The sequence below is a fragment of the Emydura macquarii genome, unplaced genomic scaffold (genome assembly GCF_026122565.2).
Source record: "Emydura macquarii macquarii isolate MOO-44397 ecotype Brisbane River unplaced genomic scaffold, CSIRO-AGI_Emac_v2 contig_967, whole genome shotgun sequence".
Taxonomy (NCBI): domain Eukaryota; kingdom Metazoa; phylum Chordata; order Testudines; family Chelidae; genus Emydura; species Emydura macquarii.
This window is the reverse complement of record NW_027131104.1, coordinates 28,504-56,354: the sequence shown is the minus strand read 5'-3', so window position 1 is coordinate 56,354 and position 27,851 is coordinate 28,504. Positions and strand designations below refer to the sequence as shown.

The 27,851-nt window shown below is 44.0% G+C and overlaps 1 protein-coding gene across 2 annotated transcripts; it reads right to left on the bottom strand.

The window, feature by feature from the left end:
- Positions 1–1,419: 1,419 nt before the first annotated feature.
- On the bottom strand, positions 1,420–27,585 carry PIWIL2 (piwi like RNA-mediated gene silencing 2). Of its 2 annotated transcripts, XM_067543735.1 has the most exons (21): positions 27,525–27,585; positions 27,245–27,380; positions 25,546–25,755; positions 24,309–24,419; positions 23,412–23,529; positions 22,209–22,333; positions 19,466–19,546; positions 18,222–18,335; positions 17,649–17,837; positions 17,317–17,401; positions 16,753–16,842; positions 15,464–15,604; positions 14,046–14,159; positions 13,085–13,273; positions 11,611–11,712; positions 10,155–10,274; positions 9,392–9,480; positions 7,510–7,615; positions 4,794–5,047; positions 3,743–3,850; positions 1,420–2,513 (listed from the first exon to the last, which is right to left on the bottom strand). In XM_067543735.1, the coding sequence occupies exons 2-21, from the start codon at positions 27,361–27,363 to the stop codon at positions 2,357–2,359; spliced, it is 2,622 nt and encodes an 873-aa protein (XP_067399836.1). In that variant the 5' UTR covers positions 27,364–27,380; positions 27,525–27,585; the 3' UTR covers positions 1,420–2,356. The 2 variants fall into 2 exon arrangements, with proteins under 2 accessions (XP_067399836.1, XP_067399837.1); XM_067543736.1 differs by lacking the exons at positions 22,209–22,333; positions 23,412–23,529; positions 24,309–24,419.
- Between the last annotated feature and the right edge of the window lie 266 nt (positions 27,586–27,851).

Genomic DNA, 27,851 nt, shown 5'->3' with positions numbered 1-27,851 from the left:
ACGCAGAAACTTTTCAAATGCAACTTCAAAATGAAATCCAACCGACAGAGAAATCTTCAAGCCAACAGAGTCAGTTTTAGATCAGCATCTCAACTTATTCATAGGCAGTTTTAAAATTCTAGGTTTTTTTAGCCTCATCCCCTCACATACAAATAAAAACATGCTGAACAGTTGAAAAGCTCAAATATCTGATCTTTCCTGAAGATGCTGCATGCTTGCATGGCAACTGGAAAATTTTGGTACTTTAAACAGCTATCCAAGCCTTAAGAGCAAGAATTAAAAATTATTTTTCTTACAGTAACTAGGAACTTTTAAGCACATATCGGCAAAAACAAATAAAATGTAGGAGTCTGCTCTTTAAAGCATTAGATTAAAAAAAGGAAAAAAGTAGAAATGTAAAAGCTTCAAATAATTCCAGGGTGATGCAAGGGATTTTTGGACAGGGATCACGGAATATGTTGTCTTTGGTTTCCAGCAATATTTGTAAAGCACAAAAAAACCCCAAACAAACAAACAGCAACACACACTGAAAGCTACACTAAAAAAGCCAAACCCTTATGTGTTAGTGGAAGACACGGTCAGATTTTTCAAGTACACCCATGGCTTTGGTTCAGAAATTGGGAAAGGGACAAGTATTCAGTACTATTGCATACGCAAGGTGTTCATTTCAGAAACAGCCATTTTTTGGAACACGGACTGTTTGTTTAAAACTGTTTACCAGAAAGATCATGAACGGTTCCAGAAAAGCTCCTGCGTCACTAATCCAACAGCTCATAATGTACCACTGCTGAGGCAGACACCGTGGCCAATACAATTATCCAGTTAATGGTATATTTTGGAAGTCTTACTCCAGGGACCATAATGGATTAGTTCACAACTTCACTATCTTTTAAGCATACAAAATCTAGTTCTCCAGTAAACTAACATTTCCTTTGGAGACATTAGTCATATGCATTTGGGCTTTTGGGTTCCTGAACCAATCAACTGACAACTTCAAAGAAACTTCTTTCCAGATGGCTGTGTAAATCCTGGGTATAAACTTACCAATACGGTTTCATAAGTTTCAGTTCTCTGGTCTACTGCAATTTGCTGTGGTAAACTAGAAACTGCACAGGAGAGTAGTAAACGCCTTTACAGAGAGGCAGTGAAAAGGAATGACCGTACAACAAATGCAGGTTGTGTTTAGTTACTTCCATGCTCTCTAATCCGAAGCACAGACGAAGATGGGATAATATACACAGAAAACGGATTATTTTGGGAGTAATAGGAGCAAAAGGCAGCACCTAACGGAAGCGAGGTGGTACACTAGGCTAATGGACCGTGGCTTTCCACTTCTGAAAGCCAAGCGAAAATGGCTTAAGTCATAAGTAGAACTGATTTGGTGATCTTGGCCTAGTTCCCAGTCATCTCTCAAGCCACTGCAGCACTCCTGGCTTTGCTATTCAACAGAAGAGTGGTGCACTCCCAGGACTGGAGCAGCAGGGAGGGCTTCCTGAAATCCCAGTTCTCACAAGGAGCAGATCATGGAGACAATTCACCAGGTTGGCACGGTGAACATTTACATCTACATCACAGCATCCCCCATTCTTTAATGGATCCAGAGCTAGTCCGAGCAGTCACTGGAATGCTAGGGGTGTGCGACTGCCCCAGGCACACCACTGCTTGTGTCTCCGGACATCCTATATGCCCATGAATTGTTCACAAACCGAACACTACCCCTTGAACCGTGTTTGATCTGTTCCTGTTACGTCTTCGCATCCCTCTGCAAATGGCTCTTATAAGGTACCCGCTTTTAAACGGGCACTGCAAAGTTCCTTTAACCCTAGGCCAACATTCCGGTGAAGGCAAGCCTACCTGTGCTGATTCTGTTCCTTTCTTTTGACCAGCAAAGCCCTGATCACACCCCTCCCTTGGCGTACGAAATTATCACCATTCATTTCTGTGCTGCTGAGCCAGCCTCAGTGCTATTAACCCAGCAGTGGGAAGGTGGAGTTAAAATGCTGCTGCAGAAGCAGCGTAAGGCTTCTGTTTTCATATGCATGAGAGCGACAGAGTTCAAGAAGCAGAATTACCCACCAGATTCTTTCATCCATTTTAAAGGAGGTCACGTTTCTGGGTCTAATCTTCAAGTGTCCCTTTAAGTAACCGAGTAAAAAGAAATGCAGAATATATCTATATCTATATTTATAAAAACCAACTTAGAAAAGTCTCCTTTTATATGGCTGTCAGAAGCACTGGCATGCAGTGTTCCCTCAGAGCGTGATCAAAGAGCAATGGAAGCTCGAGCCAAGAGGCTCCCTTCCCCATCTGCAGTGTGAGGAGCTGGATTCTCCCTGGCACCTCCCATCTTTCCAGGTTATAGGAAAAAGAGCAGGTCACAGAGCTGAACAGCCGGCTCGTGGTGCAGAAACTGTCCTGAGAGAAAGGCCAGCTTGTGAGCGTATTTGCAGGGGGCTGGAACTCGGATAGTGCCGGGCCAGTTCCAGTACATGTGGCAAAGTTTGAAAGTCAACCTAGAAACAACAGGAGGAAAGAAGATTCCATTAGAATTCATACCTCCCTATGGCCCCCAGGGAATGACACGTGTGGAAAATGGGCGACTGGTAAATTGAGCCCTACATATTAAGATATGTTTTCTCTGTAATGCTTCTGTTCTGAATAAATAATGCCTTGCTTTATGAAGGCTGCCTGCTCACTGGTTAGCCCTGCCATTACCCAAGAGAAAAAGAAGAATGGCAGGTACTGAACTACACTCCGACTTGATGACATTATCAGCGTGAATTGCAATTTAAATCCTCAGTCCAGAGGGGGAGAGTCACAGGACTGTGCCTCATGAGAGGTGATGGCTAGAGGCCTGAGACGAAAGTGGGTTGTTGCCCTTGACGAGGCCACGAAGAAAACGAGAGGTGCAGCTACCTTGGGAAGTGTGACAGCCAGCACCAGCAACTTCAGAGGAAGGTGCCAAAAGCCCTAGTGGACAATTATGGAATAATCTACCCGCAGAGGAAGTTTGTCCTTGACCCCGCCTGATCCTTGGTTAAAAAGAGCAACGACCTACTCTCTCTACCATTCATTTTTGAGTTCTTAGCACTGTACAAACTGATCTCTAGCTAACTTCCAAGTGGAGTGTGTTTTGCAGTAACGGGCCTTGGGGAAAGTTCCAGCTTTGCTGCTGCATATCACAAGAGAGTTTCTCAACACTAATCCTGCTGGAGAACAAGAGAGGATAAGAAATGGCCAAAACAATCTGAATGTGACATCATCATTGCTGGACTTTTGGCCATGATCCCTCCACCCCCTTTCAGTAATTCCAGAAATAATTTGAGCTATTATTTCCCTGAAAAAGAAAAATGGGAAATAATATGCCGAGAAGCCCAACTCACAAATGATCTTGCTTCACCTAGGAGGTCAAATTTTGCAAACAAACTCAGAGGTGATTTCCAAAATGGAGAAGATGTGCTGTGCTGAGTCAGAGCACTACACCAGCAAACCCAATAAGCCTGACTCTTGCAGCAGCAGATAGCCAGTATTTCGGGGGGAAGCAGCTGCTACATGCAACTCCAAAATCATATCAGAAGGCACAAGGGAGTAACTCCCACTTATTTTGAGGGCAGGGTTTGGACTATGACATCACAAAACATTTAAGACCAAGTTACACGCCATTACAGTTACTCAGCCTCTGATGTGAAACTTTGTAATGAGGGTGTGTTTGAGGAAGACATCCTCTGCTCAGCACTCTCACCTCTGCATGTGGTCAGGACTAAGGTTGGCTGTGTTAAGCACACAGATATAGTGAGTCGGGATGCCGCAACCCTGTCGGATGTGATGAGCCAACAAGTAAAAATCCACCCTGAGAAGGATAAAGAGAAACACTTAAGAGTCGAGCTGCTCACTCGTAAACAAGAGAAAAGTCTGTGGCAGTTCCTTAGGCAGGCCTCATTAAAGGGGTTTTACACCTGAAGTTGAGTTTGCTTTATCAAGGCTTCACTGCATGAAATCACAGCACGACCTCACTGCCTGCTCCCTCCGTGTACCCTCCCCAATGGTAAACTAGCCTCTAAACATCAAGGATACAGCAGTAAAGCCTGAGAACTACATACATAATAGGGCCTTTTATCCCCAAATCATTTCAATCTATATTCATACAGCATGTTCTGGGGGTGGAGAGCAACCAGTACAGTGGGGAAGTGGATGGGAAATTTTGGCCAAGGACAGAGCAAAACCCATTCTCTAATAATAAAAAAAAAAAAAAAAGCTAAGGGTATGTTTTATGCCATGTTGTAGCTGCATCGGTCCTAGGATATGAGAAAAAGTAGGTGGGCGGGATATCATCTTATTGGATCAACTTCTGTTGGTGAGAGAGACGAGCCCTGTGTAAGCTTGAAAGCTTTTCTTCTGGGCTATATTGAACATACATGCAGAGCAGACGGCACCCTCTCTTTGTAGGGTCTTGCGAGAAAGAACCCCACAGTAAATGGCATTATTACACAGTTTACATGCCACAGAATAATACCTTAAGGGCTGAATTGAACTTCTGGAGTCTAGAAAGCCTAGGTACCAAACTCGTTAGACTATCCCCTCTGGTTAGAAGAGACAGCTGCCGGCCGCAAGCCAGTGCTGAGCCATATTCAACCCTTAGCTCTGGAAATGAAGTATGCACTAGGTTTCCACAAGCAAGTAATGTAATGCAACTTGACGCTAAGCTTTTACTGGCAGTTACAGAACAACGGGGGGAGGGAGAAAGAAATGGATGCTGGCAGAAAACTGACTTTTGTGGGTTGCCGGACACTCACCAATCTCTGCAGGTGACAGTATGATCTATTACAGTCCCTGGAGTGGGGGTTACAAAATGTTCAGTGGAAGCAGAGTAGAGATTAATGCTGATTCTCTTCTGAACCACAAAGACCACCATCTTGGGCTGGTAGTTCTCAAAGGCTTCAAAGCATTTCTGGAGCTGGGGGATCTCATAGCTGACCACTGAGTTCAGCTGGCTGTCTGACACCCCATCTCTATAAACTGCTATCTTCTCAGGTAGGCAGTGGTTCACCTGAATAAGAAACAAGACAAGAAAGAATGGAAGCTCTTTCACTGGAGGTTTTCAAAAGGAAGCTGGATAGCCATCTGTTTTGGAGGGTTTAGACACAACAAATCCTGCACCTTGGCCAGGGGTTAGACTAGATGACCCTTGGGGTCCCTTCTAGCCCTATGGTTCTACGAATCTAAGAATGGTCTAGAATAACCTGGATGAATTTGATGGTTTAGGGCGGCCTCATGCTGTGAAGGAGGCCGAATTATATTTGGGATTATGGTCTGTGAGTCCACAAATATGTGGTCAAGTACCATCCTTAATCGGTAACACAGCATCCACTGACATCAAAGGGCTGTTGGCAAAGTTGAGCGTGGGACCTGCTCCTTCTAGTTAAAGTCACTGTTGTATACAGGCCACATCACTTGCTGGGAATGAGGGCAGTATCGGAGAACCCGAACGACTTGAAAAATCGGACTCTTGATGTCTTATCATGAACATTAAGAGTTAACACCCAATTCTGAAGAATTTTTTTCAGGCTGAGACAGTGCTTCATCAGTTCCTATCTGGAAGATTATAACCATCACCACACAGGCTAGAAACTCTCTCTTTCCTTGAAGTGAAAGCTTGCATTCTGGGAAACATAATGGGCCACAAAGACTATACAAATACACCAACACTTCTGGCTTTATTGATCCTTTTGCACTGGGTTTAAATGAAGCCAGTCTGCTTTTGGATACAAATTACTGCTAGCATAAAACTGTTGCCCTGGAAGATGCTGGTTCATCAACTCCCATGTGAAATGAGTTTGCTGGGTCTCAGTCCAGTCCTACATCCTAAAAGCCACCACCACAATCAGCACCCTTTTGGACAGCCTCATCAAAAAGCCTAAGGACTGAATGGGCCACAGAAACTGAATTCCCCTCCTCCCACTAGAAGAGGGCTCGTTCCCGAGAAGGGTTAAGGCATATTCACAGGACAGTATTGAGAAAAGCTTGCCTTACCACCGCCCATGAAGGACCTGTCCTGCGACTAGACTGATTTCCAGAGCTGTTAAACCTCAAGAGATAAAAACCTACTGTATCTAATTTACACCTTTGTAAATAGGACTGACTATCTTTTAAATGTATGCCTTTGCAACTCAAAACCCTAAAGCAAACCCAATCACGCAAGAAGCCATGCTGCAAGGAGACACCTCACACACCCAGACACCCATTTTAGATTAAAGCATAGACGCAATCTGCTCAAGTGGTGAAAAAAAAGAAAGAAGCTACATAATGGCCCTTACACTTTCATACAGACTGTACCATTCTTTTTTTTTACACTGAGGGGATTTATGGAGAGATAAAAGGGCTGAGGTTGTTCAGGGACAGGTTAACACAAGTAGCAGTACTGAAAGTGAGTAGAGTCATTCAGCAATAGCCCCCGTTGTGCACTCTCCTTATCAAGCAAGTCCCTGAAGCTACGTCCTTCACTGACGGTGGCAAATTTGCCGCCATCAGATCGACTTCTCTGGATCGACTGAGCGGTCAGTGAAAACCTGCTCAGTCGATCCAGAAATCGACATATTAAGACCACCTTCTCAAGTGGCGCAGTGCAGTGAAGATGACGTGCAGAACAGAAGCAGAGAAGTCGATGGGAGTTACGCAAGTTTTTTGCATAGCTTGCATAACTCCGGTCGACTGCCGCCGAATCTCCAAGGTAAGTGAAGACAAGCCCCATGATAAGGAAACATCACGCATGCCGTGCCAAACAAGGGGCCATGGCAGTTTTTAAATTCAAAGTGAGGTCTGGCAAAGTCTCTTTTTACTCACTTGCTTAAACTTTGAATTTTTTTCTACTTTTCATTTAGAAAGCCAAATGTAATATCTTCCACTGACGCTTCATACAGGAGTTTTGCAGTCGAGATGAACTCCAGGTTGTGTTGGAAATGTCAACACGTCATGAACACATGGAGTGACAAACTCAATCATTCACGTACTGAAGCAGAGTGGCTAGAGGAGGGACAACGTATTGGATAAAATCCAGTTTATGGTGCTCTATTTAGACAGCAATCCAGCATGTAGGAATTACCAGACTGAGTCAGACCTAAGTCCATCTAGCCCAGTATTCTGTCCGACAGTGGCCAGCCCCAGACGTTTCAGAGAAAGGTGCAAGATGCATGTGCAGTAGACATGTGGAACAATCTGCCCCTTACACTGGTCTCTAATAGTTAGAGATTGGCTGAAACCCTGAAGAACGAGGTTTCATATTCCTTCTGTTTTTTTGTCATTAAGTATAACAACGATCCGATCCCCTTTTACATCAGTAAGTGGCACCCAGACCTCTTCATATGAGGGTGCTGAATAGAGATGGAGCCTGCACTCCGGAGTACAGAAAAGGAGATGTATATTTTAGGCTAGGCACGCATTTCTCTTCACTGATTCATTCATTTCTTGTTAGCAGCGGGGGGTGGTGAAGAGTCACCCACTACATTTCCTCACCTCATAGAACTTCTGTAAGGCCCCGACCAGGCAAAGCTTCAAACTGTCTGCAATTTCCTGATGAGGCATCTGGAAGACAACCCTAGAATACCACTTTGTGAGAACACTCGTGGCAGAAGGAGAAAGAGGTGTATATAGGACTCTTGTGTGCGAAAACAGTTACACAAATCATAACAAATTCAGCGCTGGCTTTGCATCTGTTTTTTCTCAGAGTGTTTCTAAAAGGACTCAGGCATAGGGGCACCACATGACTAGAGATAATGGTGGCTGGTCCTTGGCACTGGGAATTGGTGACGGCAAACAAACAAGATATTAAAAGCACAGTCGAGGTTAAGTCAATATCTCTTTTCCTTTTTAGTAAGGGCAAGGCAGCCCATAAAGTGACGTTATTGATAACAGAAAAGTGTTCCAGTTCCAGCTAAGCGATGTAACTTTTCCACCTCAAATGGAACTCACTAGTAGTGCAAGTGTGGAAAATATTCAAGATTTGAAGGCTTTTCATCTGACAATCACAGAATTGTAGGACTGGAAGGGACCCCGAGACGTCTTCAAGTCTAGTCCCCTGCATTCAAGACAGGACTAAGTATTATCTAGACCGTCCTTGAGAGGGGTATGTCTAACCTGCTCTTAAAAACCTCCAATGACAGAGATTCCACAACCTCCCTAGACAATTTATTCCAGTGATTAACCACTCTGACAGTTAGGAATCTTTTCCTAATGTCCAACCTAAACCTCCCTTGCCGCATTTAAGCCCATTGCTTCTCGTCCTGTCCTCAGAGGTTAACAAGAACAATTTCTCTCTCTCCTCCTTATAACAACTTTTTATGTACTTGAAAACTTATGTCCTCCCTCAGTCTTCTCTTCTCCAGACTAAACAAACCTAATTTTTTCATTCTTCCCTCTGGACTTTCTTCAATTTGTCCACATCTTTCCTGAAACATGGTGCCCAGAACTGGATACAACACTCCAGCTGAGGCCTAATCAGCGCAGAGTAGAGCAGAATAATGACTTCTTGTGTCTTGCTTGCAACACTCCTGCTAATACATCCCAGAATGAGGTTTGCTTTTTTTTCCCCCAACAGTGTCACACTGCTGACTTGTGGTCCACTATGATCCCCAGATTCCTTTCCGCAGTACTACTTCCTAGGCCACCATTCCCATTTTGTATGCGTGCAACTGCTTGTTTCTTCCTAAGTGAAGTATTTCGCATTTGTCCTTATTGAATTTCATCCTATTTACGTCAGACCATTTCTCCAGTTTATCCAGATTATTTTGAATTTTAAGCCTATCCTTCGAAGCACTTGCAACACCTCCCAGCTTGATATAAAATTTGTCAATGATAAGTGTATTTTCTATGCCATTATCTAAATCATTGATGGAGATATTGAACAGAACCGGACCTAGGAGTGATCCCTGCAGGACCCCACTTGATATGCCCCATGTGCAGTTTAATCATGGGCCACCTACCCAGACACCTCTCAGCAGGCTACCATCCACTTTTTCCTCCAACAAGAGACTGTCAAAAGCATGGAAGACAAACTTTCCAGAGTCTCCCAGGTTGCTACTGGCCAGGACTTATTGTGTGCTTAGTTGACCAACACTTCAGAAAGCCGTGCGGAATACTTAAGATGATGATTGATAACAACAACTGCCCTACTTGGAAACTATGCAGGATCTTTCCTGTGACAGAGTAATCTGGAATGCTCCATTAAAGAACAGATCCATCTATCTTTCTCTGTAGTCCCTGGCATGCATCAGACTCTGCAATCAATGCCGGCCGCTGTGTGAGGCACACACATCAGCCAAACATTGAGCTGCTTAGAGGTCCAGGTTTTAGTGACATGTAAAGGGACAGAACCCACTTTAACTTAGAAACAACTTACTGATTGGTGCTTGCAACAAAGCCAACCACAGAACGCATTCCCCTGCTAGGATCATGGTATACATCCATGCCAATCACCATCAGCTGTTTCTGAAAAGGAGAAAGGAAGGCCAGTGCAGTGGGAAATGGACTAGTCGCAGCATAACTCACCATTTTACTGGAATTTATAGCTGAACTTTTTTTAAAAAGCCAAGCTGAATTAAATGCCAAGAGGGAGTACCACCCTCCGTCTTAACTCCTGCAGCTGTCATAAAATCCCTGGAGTTAATCAAAACTATCAGCTACCACCAGAGAGCTAGCCAGGCAGCTCATTTCATCTTTTGTAGGTACTGTGGTATATAATACCCCCATGATGGAGGGAAGTGCTATTATCCTCATTTTACAGATGGGCAATGGAGGCATAGACGCAATAAGCGCCCACGCAAGAGATCTTTGGCACAACAGGGAAGTAAATCTGTGCCTCCTGCGTCATAGGCTAACATGTTGATGGCATGTAACAGACGGGTACATTCCCCTGTGAAAGAGGGAAGAAGGGAGATAAATTTCAGAGAGGGACTGCATATCCTTTCACACTATAAACTATTCTTCCTCTATCAGATCTAGGATCAATTAATTTTTGTGAATGCACATGCCAGGCATGTGTGCGTGAGAAAGGAATCAAAGGCCACAGAGAAGTCACAGATTAGAGCCCTGCATCTAGAGACCTGTAGGTCATTCAGGGTGTTGAAGCCTCCCTCAACGGAAATAACTTTTGCACGGCTTACCAATGGGATGTCCACTCCCCAGAGTTCTCCACCTAGCTTGCAATTAATCTGCATCAGAATTTTCTGTGCTACGCTCCTTAATTTGTTTGGCTGGGCCATGATGGTTCGAGCATTGATGACCTGCAGCAATGGGAAGTATTTAAAAAAAAACAAACACAAAAACAAAACAAAAACAATTCCATTTAAGTTTTTTAGATTGCAAAAGCAGGGTCTACTTTCCCCCCCCCAGACTGTATTCCTACTGTAAGTCTACCATAGATTTAACAGATTATACTTGCATACTGCAAGGCGTTCAACTTTAATGGCTATTAAGTTTTTCCATTAGTATTCTATTTCTTTGCTTTTTCTCAAATCTTTTAAAGTTTAACACAAAGTAAAACTTAGCATTTGTTAAAGCTTGTGTAACTAAATTCTGTTCCTGGATCTGCAAGTGTAATTCTCATGAAGTCAAATTTTGAACAAGCATCCGAGGGCAGAGTTTAGCCTTTGTTTAACAAAAGTCTCATACTTGTGCAGCGAACACAAAAACTGATAGCCATCTAGCCCTTTGCTCCCCAATTCAACCAAACCTGGCAAGTATTTTTAGGGATGCTAACACCTGAGACTATCATGTCTCTCTCTCCCCCCACCCATCTGAAAAGATGTTTTCCCAACTGAATGAGGTATACATTATACCTTCTAGCAAACTGAAGTGTCTTTCTAGAAACTAAACACTTATTTTTTAAAAACACACACTATTTGTGATGGCTGTTGTATCTGCACTACTTTCATCTTCTGAAAGAAACTGAAGCTGCTCAACAGTTGCCATAGGCTTTACATTCACAACAGCAAAAGGAGAATCTCCTTTGGCTTAACTGGCCGGGGTCTGAGGTTATGGAACAGAGGGTTTGAATTCTATCCTTGCTGTTCCATTGGCCGGATGTTAAGCACATGAAGTCCCAGCTGGCCACAGACACATACTGACATCACCATGAAACACTTCTTTCAAGCCTAGATACAGTATTGAAAGCAAGGCAAAAGTCCGCAACACAATCTGAATGCAACTAATTAGAGATAAAATACAATCTACTGTTATTCTGCTGTAGGCAATGTGGTTACCATGATGTTCCAGCCACACAAGGCCTTTTTCTCAGCATGCCATTGCCTTTGCTATACTGGTTATAATGGACTTAGAGTACAGGTACGCAGTAAATCACATGGCTTGTGCACTGTATCTTTAAGAGTTAAGTTCAACAGTCATGATTTTGTGTTACTGTAGGGTTTTGCCGGCTCTACTGCTTCTAGAGGTGCACTGACTCCAGAGAGAAACGTGATGGGAAGCCTCAAATGTAGAGGAGGATGAAACGGACAGTATTTCATGGTCTCATTCCAGGCAACAGCTTTGTGTGTAGAATCCGTGTCTCAACCATGTCAAGCCCCGCACAGGAAGTTATAATACTGCAGTGATCTGACTCACCTGAGAGGGTACTGGAGACTGCACGCAGCACAGCTTTTTAATGGCCCCGTACAAGTCATCTCTGGTCCCAGTAATGATACATACTACCATCTGCACCTTACCCTGCAAGAGACAAATTTAGCGGCAGCTTTAGCACCACAAATTTTGCTGGATGCTCATGGACTTTGCTCGGCCTTTGCAATGGAAAGGATGCCGCTCCCCCCCCCCGAGTAGCACTGTGATGAAGGGAGGCAGCACACAATCCTGGGATACTGGCTCCCTCTGTCTAATAAAGCAGCAGCCAAGAGCAATATCACAACTATTTGTCAGAGGTGAGCAGAATCCTCACCAGAAACCCACTACTGTAGTTATGCAAATACTTTTAAGAATAGATTTGCTATCATTAGCACCTTCACAGTAACAACTGTGCACCTCATTAGTCAGATCTCCCCAGCTCCCTCCACCCCCTTGTTTACGCACAAGCCCTGGAGATGGACTGAATTTGGGAGCATAAGTCTTCAGTAACAGCACCATGAACTGTGCAACCCCCAGTATTCTTTGCTAGTATCAAAGCCCTTTGCTGATGGGCTCACATCCAGCTTCCACTGCATGAACTACAGCAATTAAAGCCAACCTTGTGCCTCATTTCACTGAGATAACAAGCACCAAAGGCATTGATCGCTGCATGTTGTGAACGATCCCCTGGCACAGCAGGCGTTATTGTGGAGGGCTGGGAAATAATTGTTCCACAAACAACGAACAGAAACAGGCCAAGCTCTTATCACCCTAATAGTGCAGAGGAACAGTACAATATCTGCACTAGATCCCAGCAATAGAACGAGGGCAGGTAGCAAAGTCTCCTTCAAGACGTTTGCTGATCAGTCATCTATCTCCAAGCGTCACAAGCAATATGCAGCTCTTTATAGTATTCATTCAAGATAAAGTGTCGATCGGCTGCAGTTGAAGAACAGAGCAACTCCCCCGCACAAGTCCTACGGTGCACTGCTTCGAAGGGTAGACTGTGTCTAACATCGCCGAGTCAGTTTCCTTCTCATGCACAGGGCCTTCGAAGCAGCTCCCGTGATTTGTATTTAGGGCATACCTGAGTCTGATTCTCTCATTTCTGCCGCAGAGGGTCAGAGCAGCGTGTAGGTTCTTCCCTCCTCAAGGCAGGGCCAGATACACTCTAGCCATGATTGCCCAGTGTGCCTTACATAGCTCTTAGCAGAGGTCAAGCCAGCAGTTAAAATGCTTTACAAGAGCCCTCCCTCCAGACTCCAGAGGCAATGTGGCACACATACAAGGAACACGAGGAAGCTCCGCTATGTGCACATGACTGTCCAAAGAGCCTCCCCAATGGATAGATTCATAAATGCTTGTCTCAGACGTGCAATCAGAGTGCCCCAACCTCCCAGAGGCATGAGAACGCCAACTGAGCAGCTCTTCTAAATAGGATTACCCAACCCCATTCACTTTGTCCTTCCCTCCCCATTACCTCAGTACCCAAGATGGATTTGATAGTCCTGGCATAGGTCTCTATTCGATCATCTTTCAGTTCCACCCAGGCAGGCTGGTTTAACTGCATGCCAATCGGGCCCGAGACCTTCTCCAGCATGCTGACCAACTCTCGTGCTTGGTCCACAGCCCGTTTCGGATAAAACAATGCCCAGTAATGCATGGGAATCTAGGAGCAGAACCAGACAGCCACATCATCATCAAATAGCTTATTAACGTGAAGGTTGTGTTATTTTCATCAGAGGATTTTGAAACACTTAACCAAGCCATTAATAAAGCCTTCGTGCCCACCCACCAAAGTAGATATATTTCTGTTCTACAAATGAGGAAACCAAGGCACAGAAAAATAAAGTGGCTTGCCCAAAATCAAAGAGCTAGTTAAAGGAAGAGCTAGGAAAAGGACACAGAAGACCCAACTATTAGATACTTTTCCCCTTCATCTCCCACCCAATTTGAGGCAAAACAGCCAGAAAACAGACAAATGTGCATCTGCACTGCAGAGTCAGCTTCCAGAGGCCCTACTCCTTGCTCACCTGCAGCACAGACTCACTGTGTACTTCAATCTACACAAGTTCAGGAGGAGAAAAGAAAAGAGATTGCATTACGTGATAAAAACAGAGGATCCTAAGCTTCTAGTTCCAGATGGAGCATTTCCAAACTTCTTCTAATTGGACCCTACAATGACCATGTGCATTCTGAGAAAAAAAGACTTTTCCCACTAACACCTTGGAAAGACAATCATGGCCAATGCTAATAAATCTAGTGCCTCGGGAAAATCCAACTCCATGTCCAGCAGGGACTGAAGCAGTTTGGGCACCAATACTGCTTGTGCCCTTCCCAACTTAGAAATAAAAGGGATACTTTCAAAAACCGCAGCTGAATAGGCTACTCCTCTGTCACCCTGATATTGGGAAGCCACTTCTGTTTGCAAAGGAATTTACTGTAGAGATAGAGGCTTCTCTTGTTATTTCTTTGGTCCAGTTTAGGTCCTCAGAAGTCATGAAAGAGCTGTTCCTCAGATTGATTCTCTCCATGGGAAGAATGCGCCCCAATGTCTGAATAGAAGAGAACAAGAGCCATATGCAACAGTTGTTAACACACGTACTGCCAAGACATCAGGAAACACTGCTGAAGTCTCCTCTGCCAGCTGCCCCTCTGCCCTCCTAGCATGAGTACGTCATGTGATCTCATTTCAGGCAGTGCAACATACCAACACCAAATAGATTAAAAGGGAGAAGGAGACTTTTTCCTCTTGTTCCCCCCATGAAAACTACGTAAATAGGGTGAGCTGAACTGTGTATTGTGAGTTTATTTCTAAGCTGTAATAAACAATAAGTATTTTTTAAGTTTCTTTAAAAATAAGAGTCAAGAGCACAGCCATGGTGGAGAAAAATCCATACTTATTAACACCAAAGCTTAATTAACAGTGTTAAGGTTGAAACTAATTGCAGAGAAGCCAGGAAAGCCATAGTTAATGGTTTTTAGTTTTGTTTTTAAACTTTGGCCCTTGTGTGTAAGCATTCTGAGAGGATCTCTCATTCCACCATCACTTAACAGATGCACAGTGTTACTACAGAAAAGGGACAATAAAAGGTGCAGTGTGGTTTTCAGCTATATGCAAAGTTGGTGGAGAACAGGGACCAGGAAAGGTCAATCAGCTGATAGATCACTTGAATATATCATATGAAACAACTCAGCAGTGGCAAGGGAGTGACATATACAAGGGTCTTTCCCGTCTGTAACTACTCATCAATGAGAGGACATAAATGTGCTGGATTTTTAATACTCTGACATTCTACAGTTAGCTATCAGCAGATTTCCAGTGGATGCATATGGAAGCCAGACAATTGTTGTGGGAAAAGATAGTGTAGTGATTAAATGCTGTACGGTCCTCTTGGCAGTGTGGTACACATGGCCATAAGAGGATACGCCACATCACCATTCAGAACCTGCTTCTGGTCTTGTGTGCTATGGAATTCACACATGCTCTAACTAAGTCACTGCTACAGATGGGCAAGATTTGTAGAGTTTGCTTGGAAGAGGAAGAAAGGCTTCGCATAGTCTTATGGCATTAGGGTCATTAGGATGTAGGAAGTAACCACTTCCCTTAAAGAATCCTAACGGTGATAATACTCTGCATTTCAATAGCACCCCCCTTAGTGCTTATAAAGGGTGCTCATCCTTATGAAGTATTATCACCATTTTATAGATAGGAAAACTGAGACAGCAAGGTTAAGTGACTCGTCCCAGGCCACAGAAAGCCAGTGGTAGTCTGTAATAGAACAGAAAAATCCTGTTATCCAGTCCCTTGCTCTAAGCACTAGGCAATACTCCTCATGCACAATGGGAAGTATCTTACCTTACACACATCCTTGTCCAAACATAGGCCCCACTGTGACATTTCCTTGCTGGCAGCCTCGTTCTTCTCGATTCTGTGCAGGAGATTACTCAGAGATGCGTAGTGCTGGTTAGGACTCAGGTTGATCTGATGGGTTATATCCTAAAGGGGATGGGGAAGGGGAAGGGAACAAAAGACGACATTTCAGTATCCTGAGGTGGAACTGTACTGACCTTTACTTGGCTACACAATCATTTTTAGGATGATGGCACATATTATTCCATTGGCACAAGTTGACCCAGTTGCAGTTTCATAAACCATCAAAAACACAGCAGCAGCCTATTGTATAAGCATATAGACAACACTGTCAGTGATCAAACAAAGCTATATGTTTATAAAGAAAAGTCACACACTAGGAGGATCCGAGTGTGGTGAAATGAGAGAATTGGTCCAGTTGTTTCCAGGTAACTCTTTACAGCAAAGGAGGAAGGACTAAATTGACAGACATGGATTACTGAATCCCATTTATCTGGAGCCACATTACACAATATCTGAGGATTTGCTTACTTAGATGTTTATACTAGTGTGTTACCAAGAACCTAGGGACTTAAATTTAGAGGCACAACTATAAGACATTGCAAGCTCTTCAGATTTCCCTGCCCTCATGTTCTCTCTTGTACGGCTCAAAGCCTGCCAGCCTTCTAGTTACCCATGCCTACGCCCCAGCTCCATACCCCCGGCTTCCAACCCCTTCTGTTAAAATAAACCCATCATCCCGCAAAGGCCTGACCAAACACGATCTCAGGGTTCAGCCTGAAATGTCTAAGTTTGGGCTAGGGCAGGACACCGGAGGGAAGATAGGTTTGACAGGACCAAGCCAATGGCTGTGCAGAGTTTAACCTCAGAATTGGTCATGCAGGCAACCCACTGCACTGTATCTCCTATGACAGGAAAGACAGGGCAGGGTGGATGGTAGCCAGTTTGAATGTTATCGCAACATGTTTAGAGATGCTTAGCATAATCAGATCCAGTAAGAACTGGCTTTTAGATCCACCCTGATAAACCACCAACTGGGCGGGCCGGCAGCGCCTCATGTACTGCGGCATGTGCACGGGGCTCCGGGGGGCACCGGAGCCAGCCCCCTGGGTACTGCTAAAGGGAAAAAAGTTCTGGTAACCGTGCACGAGGGTGCACACGGCGACAATGGAATGGACACGAGCAAGCCCTCGACAAAGAACAGAGGACATGAGCAATGAGAAATGTCTGCTCCTGGCAGCTCTAAACCTGCCCTGCTGCAGCAATGCTCTAACCTTCATGGCTCTGAAGTCCTTCCTCATCTTCTCAGGGATCCCGGTCATGTAGGAAAGCTCTGGCAAGAGCAGAATCTCACCCTTCAGAAGCTGAAGGGAAATGGGAACCAATACACATTAACACACATTGCCTAGTGGGCTGCATAGACCAAGCCGCACCAACCCCTGACACGAGAAGAATTAGAAGAAGTCACAGAACAATTGCAGGAGAACTGGATGGCTGAGGGGACTGGTAATGAGATTCAATTTTCAGTACAGAGACTGAAGTTGCTTTATCGAACAACTGTTTGGGTAGTTGGCGGGGAGGGGGGGTCTTTGTCTAAGGGGCCACCACATTTGGCACTAACTGGCCTCCGCAGAGAGGTCAATCCCCATGGCCCATTCAGTCTTTGAACTCCTGTGACTCCTAGAAGTGGTCCCCTCCAGAGCAGGATTGGGGCACATGGGCAAGAGACACAAAGGGGAGGCTGCTGCCTGTGAATGATCCAAGGCTGCCAGCCTTTCACTGGGAATCCAGCGCTGAAATGCCACTACTAGGACATTCCAGATGCAAACACAACTCACCTTCCCTTGGGGATTCCGCCTTTCATTGGGTCTGTGAATCAACAGCGGCTGCTCCAGCTCCCTGACAGTTATCCCGTAATTTTTGCTGGAAAAGGAGTTGGGGAACAAATTTTAAAGAAGCTCTTGCCTGATACCAGAGCAACAAGCTCAGCTCCCAGACTGCAGAAGAGGCTCTGTCATAACAGAGCTAGACATGAGAACTGAGATCTTCACGGACGTTAAAGCAAGGTGACACCCCAGAAGGGCACACACGCTGAATGCTGGGTTACCCATCAGACTCTTTCTTCCCACACCACCTCCCCCTCCATTGCGGAATACACAGAAGCATCTACCTGTAATAGTCTGTGAAGGTGATCTCTTTCCCATCAGCCATGGTGAAGCTGTCCTTCGGAGTCTTGTTCCAGTCAATGTCATCAATACGGTAGGTGTGGTTATTGTAACGGGTAATGACAATATTGCCAATGAGCTGCTTGGTGCATTCGTCCTGGAAGTTCTCTCTGCTCTGCTGGTAGACGGCATGCCTTAGTGGAGAAGGATGGATACAAGCTCTCAGATTTCAACCACCTTCTTATACAAGGAAGAACTAACATTATAATATTCTCTAGGTCATGGATGAATGGCTCTGACAGGACAGTGTGGGGCATGCTTGCATTTTCTGCATAGTAACTACTCTGTAGTCAAACAGAAGATTCAAAATAACAATGCTCAGACTCCCAACTCAATTGCACTTGTCTGAAACTAACTTTTTGGAGGTTCAGAGTACAATGCTATGGGATCATATCATTTCCCCTTTCAGGGAACTATTCCTCACAGCATACTTACTGAAATAGCAGTTCTCTGTATGCATTACCATTGTTTTCTGAGCCCACTAGACATTCAGTTCTGATTTCTCTTCCCTTACTCACATTACATCCAGGACAGAGTCGTTCCGGATAACCTTGTGGGAGACATCTGCCAAGAGGAAGAGACCTCCATCTGTCCTGCGGATACTGGCTGAGTAACCTGGCCATACCTGTAATCTTTTGAACAACAGATTGCACACAAATCAGAATGCTCATCCAGAAAAGTCATAGGGAACCTCCACATATGAATTAAGAGCTGTTCTACCAAAACGACTGGACAGTGAACACAAGGCAAGCATGGCACAGGAAACACATTTAACAGAGCCAGCAGCTAGAATTTCAGCAAAGATCTCTGAACCGCGTATCAAAAAATAAACAGGTTTTTTTCAGGTTACTATGACCAGACTGGAACCTCAGCATTCAGAGAAAGGCCTTGCAATAAAGCTCTGCATTTCTGGAACTGAGGTACTCAAATACCGTGGCCATAGGCCTATCACTACAAATAAATAGCCCAAGTGTGGAGCCTGGTTAGGTTTGTCTGGAAGGATTAAACCTGGGACGTCAGGATCTAAACGCATGAGCTAGGACAATGTCCATTATCTCAGAGGCAGTAGTGGATTCAAACCTCTGTCAGTGGTCTAGCCGCTAGTAAAGGGACAAAAGCGACACAGTTACTCTGGGTTACTCACAGTGAGTGAGGATGGAGATTAATGAAGGATTTTGCATGATGTGATCACCATGAGACATGCCTTTTGCTCACAGGAAATCATGAAGCTGGAATGCAATGTGAGGCAACCACCACCCTATCCACTTTGTCTGTCTTCTTTTTGCCTGCACCGATTGTAAACTTAGGGGCAGGGGCCATATCTGCCTCTAAATCTGTACAACATCCAGACCACCATCACAAAATCCTGACCTGCGTACCACCACGTGCAGACAACAATCAGCTGTGAATGGCTCGGGAGTTAACAGTTAGGAGATCCTCTCTCCATAACGGTCCAGTCCGTTATGTTCTGCTGGGACATTTCCAAAGTCATTTCCTGGAGTTCCCCTCCCCAAGTCAATTGGGAAGCTGTTCTAAATCAAGCATCCTCACCTACAGAGCCCATTCCTGCCAGCAGCCCACAACTGCGGGGCTTGACTTCTGCAAATCAGGCCTTTCGAATGTCAAACATTTGCACACCTCCTACAGCTTGTTTTGACTAACACTGAAGGAACAGGCTCGTCTTCCTCTTATTCATTTTAAGCATTGCAAGGTGCATGGGGAACATGGCAATAAGCACAGAGAGACAAATAAAAGTACTCACCTGTATTGCTGCAGCACTATAGGATTGGTGGGATCGTAGAAATTTCTCCCAACAAGTTTCATATCTAAAATCCTCATCACCCTAGAATAGAAAACTAGGATAATTACAGGATTTTGGGGGCTGGGATAGATAAATGTAACCAATAAAGTTGCACTGCATATAGCTCATCAGCCTTAGGGAGACACCTTATGGAGAAAACTCAGCATTTTGCAGGATTGGGTTCCTATGTGCATTTAAAAACAACAAGTAATTATTGATGGGATAGAGCTCTCCTGCTGACATAATAAAACCACTAAACGAGTGGCCGTAGCTATGTCAGTGGGAGACGCTCTCCCGTCGATATAGCACTGTACACACAAGCGCTTCTGCTGGCACTTGTGTCGCTCAGGGGTGTGTTTTTTCACACCCCTGAGCGACAAAAGTGTGGCCGGCATAAGTGCTAGGGTAGACAAGGCTAGGATCAGTGTTTGAGTTGAACTGGTGTCAACAACCACAAAAAAGGTTTAAAACTGAGACTAAAATCAAATCTCTCTCCCTTTTCATTGCTCAGATTCAGGTCTCTTGGTTCCTGGACTACTATAATCCTATGAGTTCTCTAGCTATCCACATAACTTTCTAGTAAAGACAGAGCAAACATGGCCTGCATTTCCAATATAAAAACTTTTCTGGAAAAAAAAAAAAAAAACTTCAGGCCTTAATCAGAAAGCAAACAAATATTCACTCCCCAATAACCTCCCAAATACATTTCCCCTCCTTTTGCAGGTCCCCTTTTACAATAGCTTGTGTCTGAAGAAACTAGCCTTTTAAGTCATTGTTATTCATTTGATTAACCATTGTCACATTAATATGTACATTTGTGTTCTACCTCCACCTGAGATTACTCAAACTGAAAGAATTTCAAAGTCTAATCTACATTTCACCAATAACATAGGCGTGCACAGCACATTTCATTAGGGTGTGCACCCAGGGAATTTTCATGATCTTTATCAGGGGTGTCAAACAATTCCACCGGCAGGCCACATTTGAATTATCCACCAGCGGAATTCTCACCGTGTCCTAGACTCCGCCGAGAAATGCCGCGAGAAACGGTATTTCGGCAGCAGATCACGGCGTGTTCCCATCCGCCGCAAAATCTCGCAGCTCCTTTTTTGGCAGCAGCTTGCTGTGCCTTGCCATCCGTTGAGAAATTGCGCACCCTCCACTCTTTCAGCGGCAGCTCTACCCTCCAGCATCAGCTTGAAAACACAGCGAGATGGCGCCGCGGGCCACATCAAAAAGATTTGCGGGCTGTATGTTTGACACCCCTCCATTACACACCTGGCACACCCTGCACGCACTCCTATGACCAATAAACTACGGTTCACTTTTGCATTTCTCTCAACCAGGGCAATGAAAGCAGATTAGCTGGCTTCAGTTTCAGATTCTCTTGCATTAACCCAATGTTTGTGTTGCAAATATACTGGAAGGGGAAGATTTAAATTCAAAACAAAGACTTAATTGCCTTCTTTTGGTAAAGTGTTCATGAAAACATTTTATTCATTAGGTTTTATGGCTCCTCCCTCCCACCTAAAAAAATCTTTAAAACTGACATACGCTACCAATGCCCATTTCAATAAAGTTATTTTACTCATTTTAAAGACCTTAGAGAACTCAAAGAAAATGAGACAATACAAACAGAAGCTTCTGAAAAACAAAAAACAAAAGAAAACACTGTGCAACCTCAACATAGAGGAAAAAATCAAGTAACTCAACAGAAACAGATTCAATCAATTTCTCCAAAGAACCAAAGTACGGTTCCTGGTGCACCTTTCCCATCACTCTTCCCCTGTGCGCAAGAAAATAAAAGTGTTGTCCCTGTGTTTACCAGTTTAATTCCCCAGCCCTCCATACGTCTTGATCTTGCACCCAGTGAAGTCAATGGCATAACTAATTCATGACAATGGTGCAGGATCAGTATTAGAGAGATTTTACCAAATAGAAAACTGAGTGTTCCTTAAAAGAACAAAAGCAAAAAGGCAAAGAAAAGGGCAGAGCAGAAGAAAAAAAAAATGCTTACAGGTCAATCTGCCTAAATGAATTATACACACACCATACCAAGGAAATGGAGAATAGTGAGTGAACCAGCACAATTTAAAAAAAAGTTCTAATGCAAGACTCTCCTTGATTTGTTTTAGACAGGACTGAAACTTCTGATGTCCCAGACTACACATACAAAACGTTGTTTGAATCCTTACACAAGATTCTGGCATTCATAATCAGAAGACAAGGCAAATGGTAGAGATTTAGTCTGAGATAAGTACTTAAACAGCTGATGAGATCACTGAACGTGGCTAACCAGATAAATTAGGATACAGGTGTCTGCAAAAATTATCCTATAGTAACAGGGTATTAGTGTATGTATCGTAGGTCCCTCCGTCAGTCCATTATGTATCTTTGGAAGATTCTAACTTTCTCCACTTCCGTTTTTGGAGGAATTCCCTCTCCCCTTATACTTCACATCCACACCCCCCCACCATGTCTCAGGCATCAACCTTCAGACCCAGTCATCCCTTCAGTCTATCAGAGTGGCATCTGTTTAGAAACCTGAGCAAACCCCAGAAGCAAGAGACCAAATAAAAGCAACCCAAGTCTCTAGTAGAGCATGGCCATAACACGACTGGGATGTCCTGTCAAGTGGCTGGTAGCCTGGCACTCGTCAAGGGTTAAGCATCATGCCAAGTCCTTGGCCTCAACTGTTCCTTACCTCCTGAAGACCACATTGTAAAATGGAACGCACAAGTCCGAGCTGGGCTCTACGATTTTGGTCATCTGAATCTTTATGCTGATCTCAACTCCATCCGTCTTTCTCTGACACATCAGATCAACAGTCTAGCACGGGGATGAAGACATCTTAGCAGTAGCAAGAAGTGAAACTACTCAGACCAAAAACTAGAAAACCCCTTTGGAGCCACCTGTAGCTGAGAATTTGCTACAGCAGGTCCTTCCAACTGTCCACAAGGACTCATCTCTGCATCACAAGGAAGCATCCAGTGTCTTCCAAGCCAGAGCTGCTCCATACAAGAAAATCCCCACTAGGACGGGAAACTTTTTTGGGGGGGAGATGCAAGTATCTGGCCTCAGCTCATTGCTCCACCTGAAGTGTGATAGCAAAATCACAGCCCCCTTCTTCCAGATTCTGACATAGGTGAAGACGCTGAACCACGTTTGTTCTGACCCAGGAGACTTGTAGTAATACGTTTTGGGATACCAGCCTGAAATTTCCAAGACTTAATTATATTAGCAAATCTCTGTGTGCGCTACCTGCTGGTGAATGACCCTTTTGTGCTCCTGAAAGACAAGTACTGCAGACAAGTGCTGTGCAAACCTCCCACATGTAACTCTGCTAAAGTACATCAAATCGGACATGCAAGATCCTCGTCTCTTCTAGTCCTGGGTCCCCCAACAAACTGCCAATTGTGCAGTCTGTGGAGAGAGAATCATACCAAAGCCATGATCCCTTGTCACACACCCCAAGCTGACCTATTATGCACACCTGGCTCCCTTCTTTATCTCAACTTGTTAGAGAGGAAGATTACCACCCTTTCTAGTTCCTCAAGTGTACGGGGATGTGTGCTTTTCTTTACTTGTGAGTAGGGGAAAACACCGTTTATTACATTTGAAATCACCAGCTTTTTCTGTGCTCACAATAATTGTACATATATTCCATGGATCATTTATATCTAACCCATGGCCGAAGAGTTACTAGCTTAGAATATGCCAATCACAGGATAAAACACCTTCAGCTTTTACAGATAAATTTCACTTATGCTTTTCAAAAAAGCCATGTAACTCAGATGAAATAATCTGATGATCTATAGCAGCCTCCCAAGGTTCTGTGCACTCAAACCATGTGGTCCCATGCAAGAGAGTCAGCCTGTGTGTTTTCTGAACCAGTATCGTGTCTTACTTGGGGCAACGTGATAGGTAGGTAGAGGATAGAGCCATCAAATGCAGTAACGTCTCCTGTCACCGATCTGTGCTCCTTCATCATTCCAAACCGCATACTCTTGCATTCCACATTAGGACTGCGGGTCAGGAAGTTAAGGCGAAGGTGGGGAGAAGAGGAAAGAGAATGCTTTATAGTGTCTGCAACATCCTTTTACTTGGAAAATATGAGAATGCATTCAAATTCTACTTAATGCTACTGTGTTCATCACAGACTCTCTGAGTGTTTTAATATTATACCTCACAACACGGCCACAGCCATAAGCTAAACATGAGCCCATAAAACTGTAACAGGAAAAAAATCAGTGCAATATGCAGATTAACATCAAAACACAAGTAAGTAGGGGGTCAAATCAACTCTATTGTGCAACTGACACAGCCATAACCCGTACACCAAAAAGTTATGGCATAAAAAAGCCCTAAAACACCAAGTAATGTTTGTGACTGTTGCCCCATCTAGTGGCTATTCCAGAGTAACTCTTAATGCTTCTGGTATGTATTGATGCTTCATGCCAAGAGAAAGGGTTTCTACTGTGTGTCATCTCCAGGAAAGCCTTGTGATCACCACAAGGATTCTAGAAGAACTGTTACCATATAACTCCTTTAATTAAATCCAGATACTCAAAGGCTAGTATCTTCCCCAATGTCTAATTTCAGGAACTGTGAAATCAATTTAAATTAAAGATATTTTCCTTGAGCACTTTGCCCTCCAAATTTCCATGGGAATTGCTTGAAAATCATTCAGAGGGACCACTTTATAGAAGTCATATGACTCCCACAGCTTATTTCACTAGCTTCTATATCTCTGCAAACCATACTCCAATTGAGATAGATGTTCAAGTGTGCAAGGTGTCACTACCTGAAAGTCACATGGTATTGGTAAACAGCTTCATTTTGGCAGTGTATTTTAATCAGGTTTAATCCTAAGGGGAAAGCAGTTCCTTTAGATCCTTGCTTCATTAGTGGGTCTCTGTAAAGATATGGGGGGAAAGAAGACAAAGGCGTATAATAGTTTTGTATACGGTGCCAGCATCTGCTGAAGAGCTGAGAAAAAACATCTGACTGCACCAATACCACCCACAGATTCTGACCTTTTCTATGCTTTGCACCTGTGCAACAATTAAGCCTATGCTAAGAACATCTCTTTAATATTTCCCATACGCACATCTCAAAACACTTTGCAAACATTCTTCAACTCCCAACATCCATTGTAAGGCAGGAGATATTGTATCCATTTTACAGATGGGTAAACTAAGGAAAAAGAAGTTAAATGATATACCCAAGTTTGTTCAGTGATTGAGTGTGTTCTAATCACACTGCCGGTTTAAAAAAATATTAATTTTAAGAGACAAGTTCCAGCGATATTCTATCCCAGGAAAGTTGGCTGAGCTTTGCAACACTGTGGATTTGGAATGTGTGAAGTTAGTTTAGAATCAAGACTGTTTGGTGTGGAAGGATCTTTCAGAGGGTCTCTAGTACCATCCCCTCCCCTTCCCTCACAAAAGGGATCTGTGTTACTAGGCCTGAACTGAGTCAGGTACCCAGGTACCTAGTCTATCTTATAATACATTCAAAATGACTCACCCTGGTGTACAATTAACAAGTTAGCTGCTGTCTTACACACTGTATCAGTGGGAAGCAGTCGCATGAAACTTCACACATGCTGCCACTGTCACCATTTTTTGTAAGCCAGTTTCAGAAAAAGATTACTTAAATATTGTAGTTTCTTCCACTAAGTAAGATAGCACTTTTATTAGTTTTTTCATGGCCCCTAAGAAATTCTCTCCTCACAGAATCCCGCTACTTCCTTGTGGTTTCCACTCTGCATCAGGTGCTATTTCTTTGTTAATCCAAGACCAAAGCTTCATATCAGAAGGCATCAATGCACAATAGGAGAGGTAGATATTTGCACCTTCTTCCCCCAGTAGCACATGAGAGTCTGCAGCAATTAGTCCACCAAATCACATCACTGAACAGGAGGATTTACCTGAAGGTTTTCTATAGCATAAATGGCTCCAGTATCTATGCACCTACCAGCTGACCTAGGAGATGTTTAGAAATACATGTGCAACTCACCATATTCACCTCTCACTTACTTTCTCTCCATCTGTTCCACAGGGGTGGCTGGAGGACTTTCTGGCTGGGGTGCAAACCTGGGGGGTGATGGCAGCGAGAGCTGAGGCTGAAGCACACCTGTGCTTGGGAAAGGCAAGTCTGTAGGAGCTTTGTACAAAGCTCTGCCGAGTGACATGGCTGCTCTTCCAAGAGGAACAGGTGGAGCTTCTATTTGCCCACGGCCAAGAATTCTGAATCCATGTAACAGAATGAAAAGGAAAGGTGTTAACCCCTTCCCCAACTTTAAGTTTCCACTCTCCATTATAATTTAGATTAACCTGCATTCACACCAGTCAAGTATATTTAAAACAGGTTTGGTTTATTTGACTCCTTTGGTTTTGAGGTGGAAGCTTATTTAAGCCTAAAACCAAGATCCACAACCAGTGACTGACAACCATCCACGCATGACCACAGCCAAATGCACGACACACCTGCCAATCAATGGCCAGATGGCATTTCTTCTTTCTGCAGATTTGTCTTTCACCAAATGGCACAGCTCTGACTTCTTGCACCCAGAGGGCTCCCCAGTACCCCTGTTCCAGAGCCAAAACCTCACAAAAGTAGTACATCAGTGATACCTGACTCTTCTACAGGGAGTACATTCTTCTTAGTTATAATTTGTATTAGAGTAACGCTTATGTGACTGGTGCCCCATTGTGCTACGTCTTCGGTAAAGATACAGCCCATCCCCTAAAACTCTATCCAGTCTAGTTTTAACAGAGTCCTCCACACGCTTTCTTTGGAACATGGTTGAAAGCAGAGGTGTATGGCCTGTGCTAAGAGCAAGGAATCCTCATTCTGCTCCTCAGCATGAATTGTGTATTTGATTTCTCATCAGTACAACCGCTTGCTGTTCCTGTCTGATTTTACCTTGGGACAGAATAACAGCACAGACATTTTACAGAGAGGAAGCTTACTAGCAGGCATGCTCGCAGTGCAAGAGCCACACGCATCTCCCAGGCAAGCTGTCTAACGGCACTCTACCTCACAATCCTCTTTCTACACATACTCTGCAGTAGAATGACAAAGAAAAGTGGTGTGCGGCTCTTTTATCACACAGCCCCTGCAATAGTAACTGCTGCAAACAATCCCCCAGATTGGCAACATCAAACACAATTACTGTACTGATCTCCCTGAGAGACGAAGACTAAGTTCATGCCTGTGAGTTGTGTTAACACTAATAAACCTCATATTTAGAGAATCTTCATACCCCAGTTCATCTACAAGCATTAATTTGTCTACCACTGAAATGCAGCCACCTTGAGTGTGCAGGTCAATAATCAAACAACGCAAGAGAGGGAACTCTGGCCAAGGACACCAAGGGACTTCTCAAGTCCCACAGAAAACATTGCACCATTTTTACCACCTATATAGAGCACACAGGCCTTGTTTTTCTCTCATTCAAGAGACCAACACATGGGAAATGGCAACATATTCAACCTGCCTTGGCAGAATAAAAGATTGAGTCAGCCCTGCCGGGATTCAAGCCTATGCTGCTAAGGAACATTAGTATTTCCAACCTGATGCTTGGACCATTGAGCCATCCCCAACGTCTGTTACATACACTGCTCATGTGCAACATACAAACCTAGTTCCCTGGTATATGAAAGCTATTGCTAAGCATCGCATGTCCAGTTCTTTCTGAACTGAGAGTTGGGCTCAGGCAAACATTGTACCCACCTGCCAGGAGCAAGCAGCATCCTCTCCACCTTGCTGTCCCCAGCTGGCATGACTTCTGGTGATGGAAAGGTGGGCTGCACTGGCGTGACTGCTTTAGGTTTGGTCTCCATATCACCCATGCCCCTGCCCAAGATACCTCGAGTTGAAAGAAGGAAAATTCAAAACATGTCTAAAGAAACCTCCTGAGATATGAAAGAAATTTCTTAAGTTGAAATGCTACGCCTTAAAACAGCCTTTACTGGAACAGAACAGAAACTTCTCAAAGGTGGAGATAACTTACCCAAAGGCTGAACTGCCCGTCCCCAGGCAGGTCTTGGGATTGTCTCAAAACCAAGTCTCTGGAACATGGAAGGCAGAGTCGTGACAGATGCAAGAGGCTCCTGAAGAAAGCCAAAGTATAAAGCTTTAAAGAATGGACAAGGAAGCCTCATTAAGATCTAAAAGGAACAACAATCTCAATGGTTAGCTGTATTTCCAAGAGACAGATCATGCAAGGAACTCTCTCTTGGGTACTGAAGCGTAACTACTCAGTAAAGAAAGCCTCTAAAGGGAAATCATAAGGAGGCATCTTATCTGACAACAACATTTCCATGCAAGCCAAACAGGC

Coding starts and splice junctions, on each gene's coding strand:
- PIWIL2 (XM_067543735.1), bottom strand. CDS start 27,363: ATGGGTGATATGGAGACCAAACCTAAAGCAGTCACGCCAGTGCAGCCC. Junction 22,334..23,411: donor TACCTATCACGTTGCCCCAA/GTAAGACACGAT, acceptor TCCCCGTGCTAG/ACTGTTGATCTGATGTGTCA. Junction 15,605..16,752: donor AGGACTTCAGAGCCATGAAG/GTTAGAGCATTG, acceptor CATCCCCTTTAG/GATATAACCCATCAGATCAA.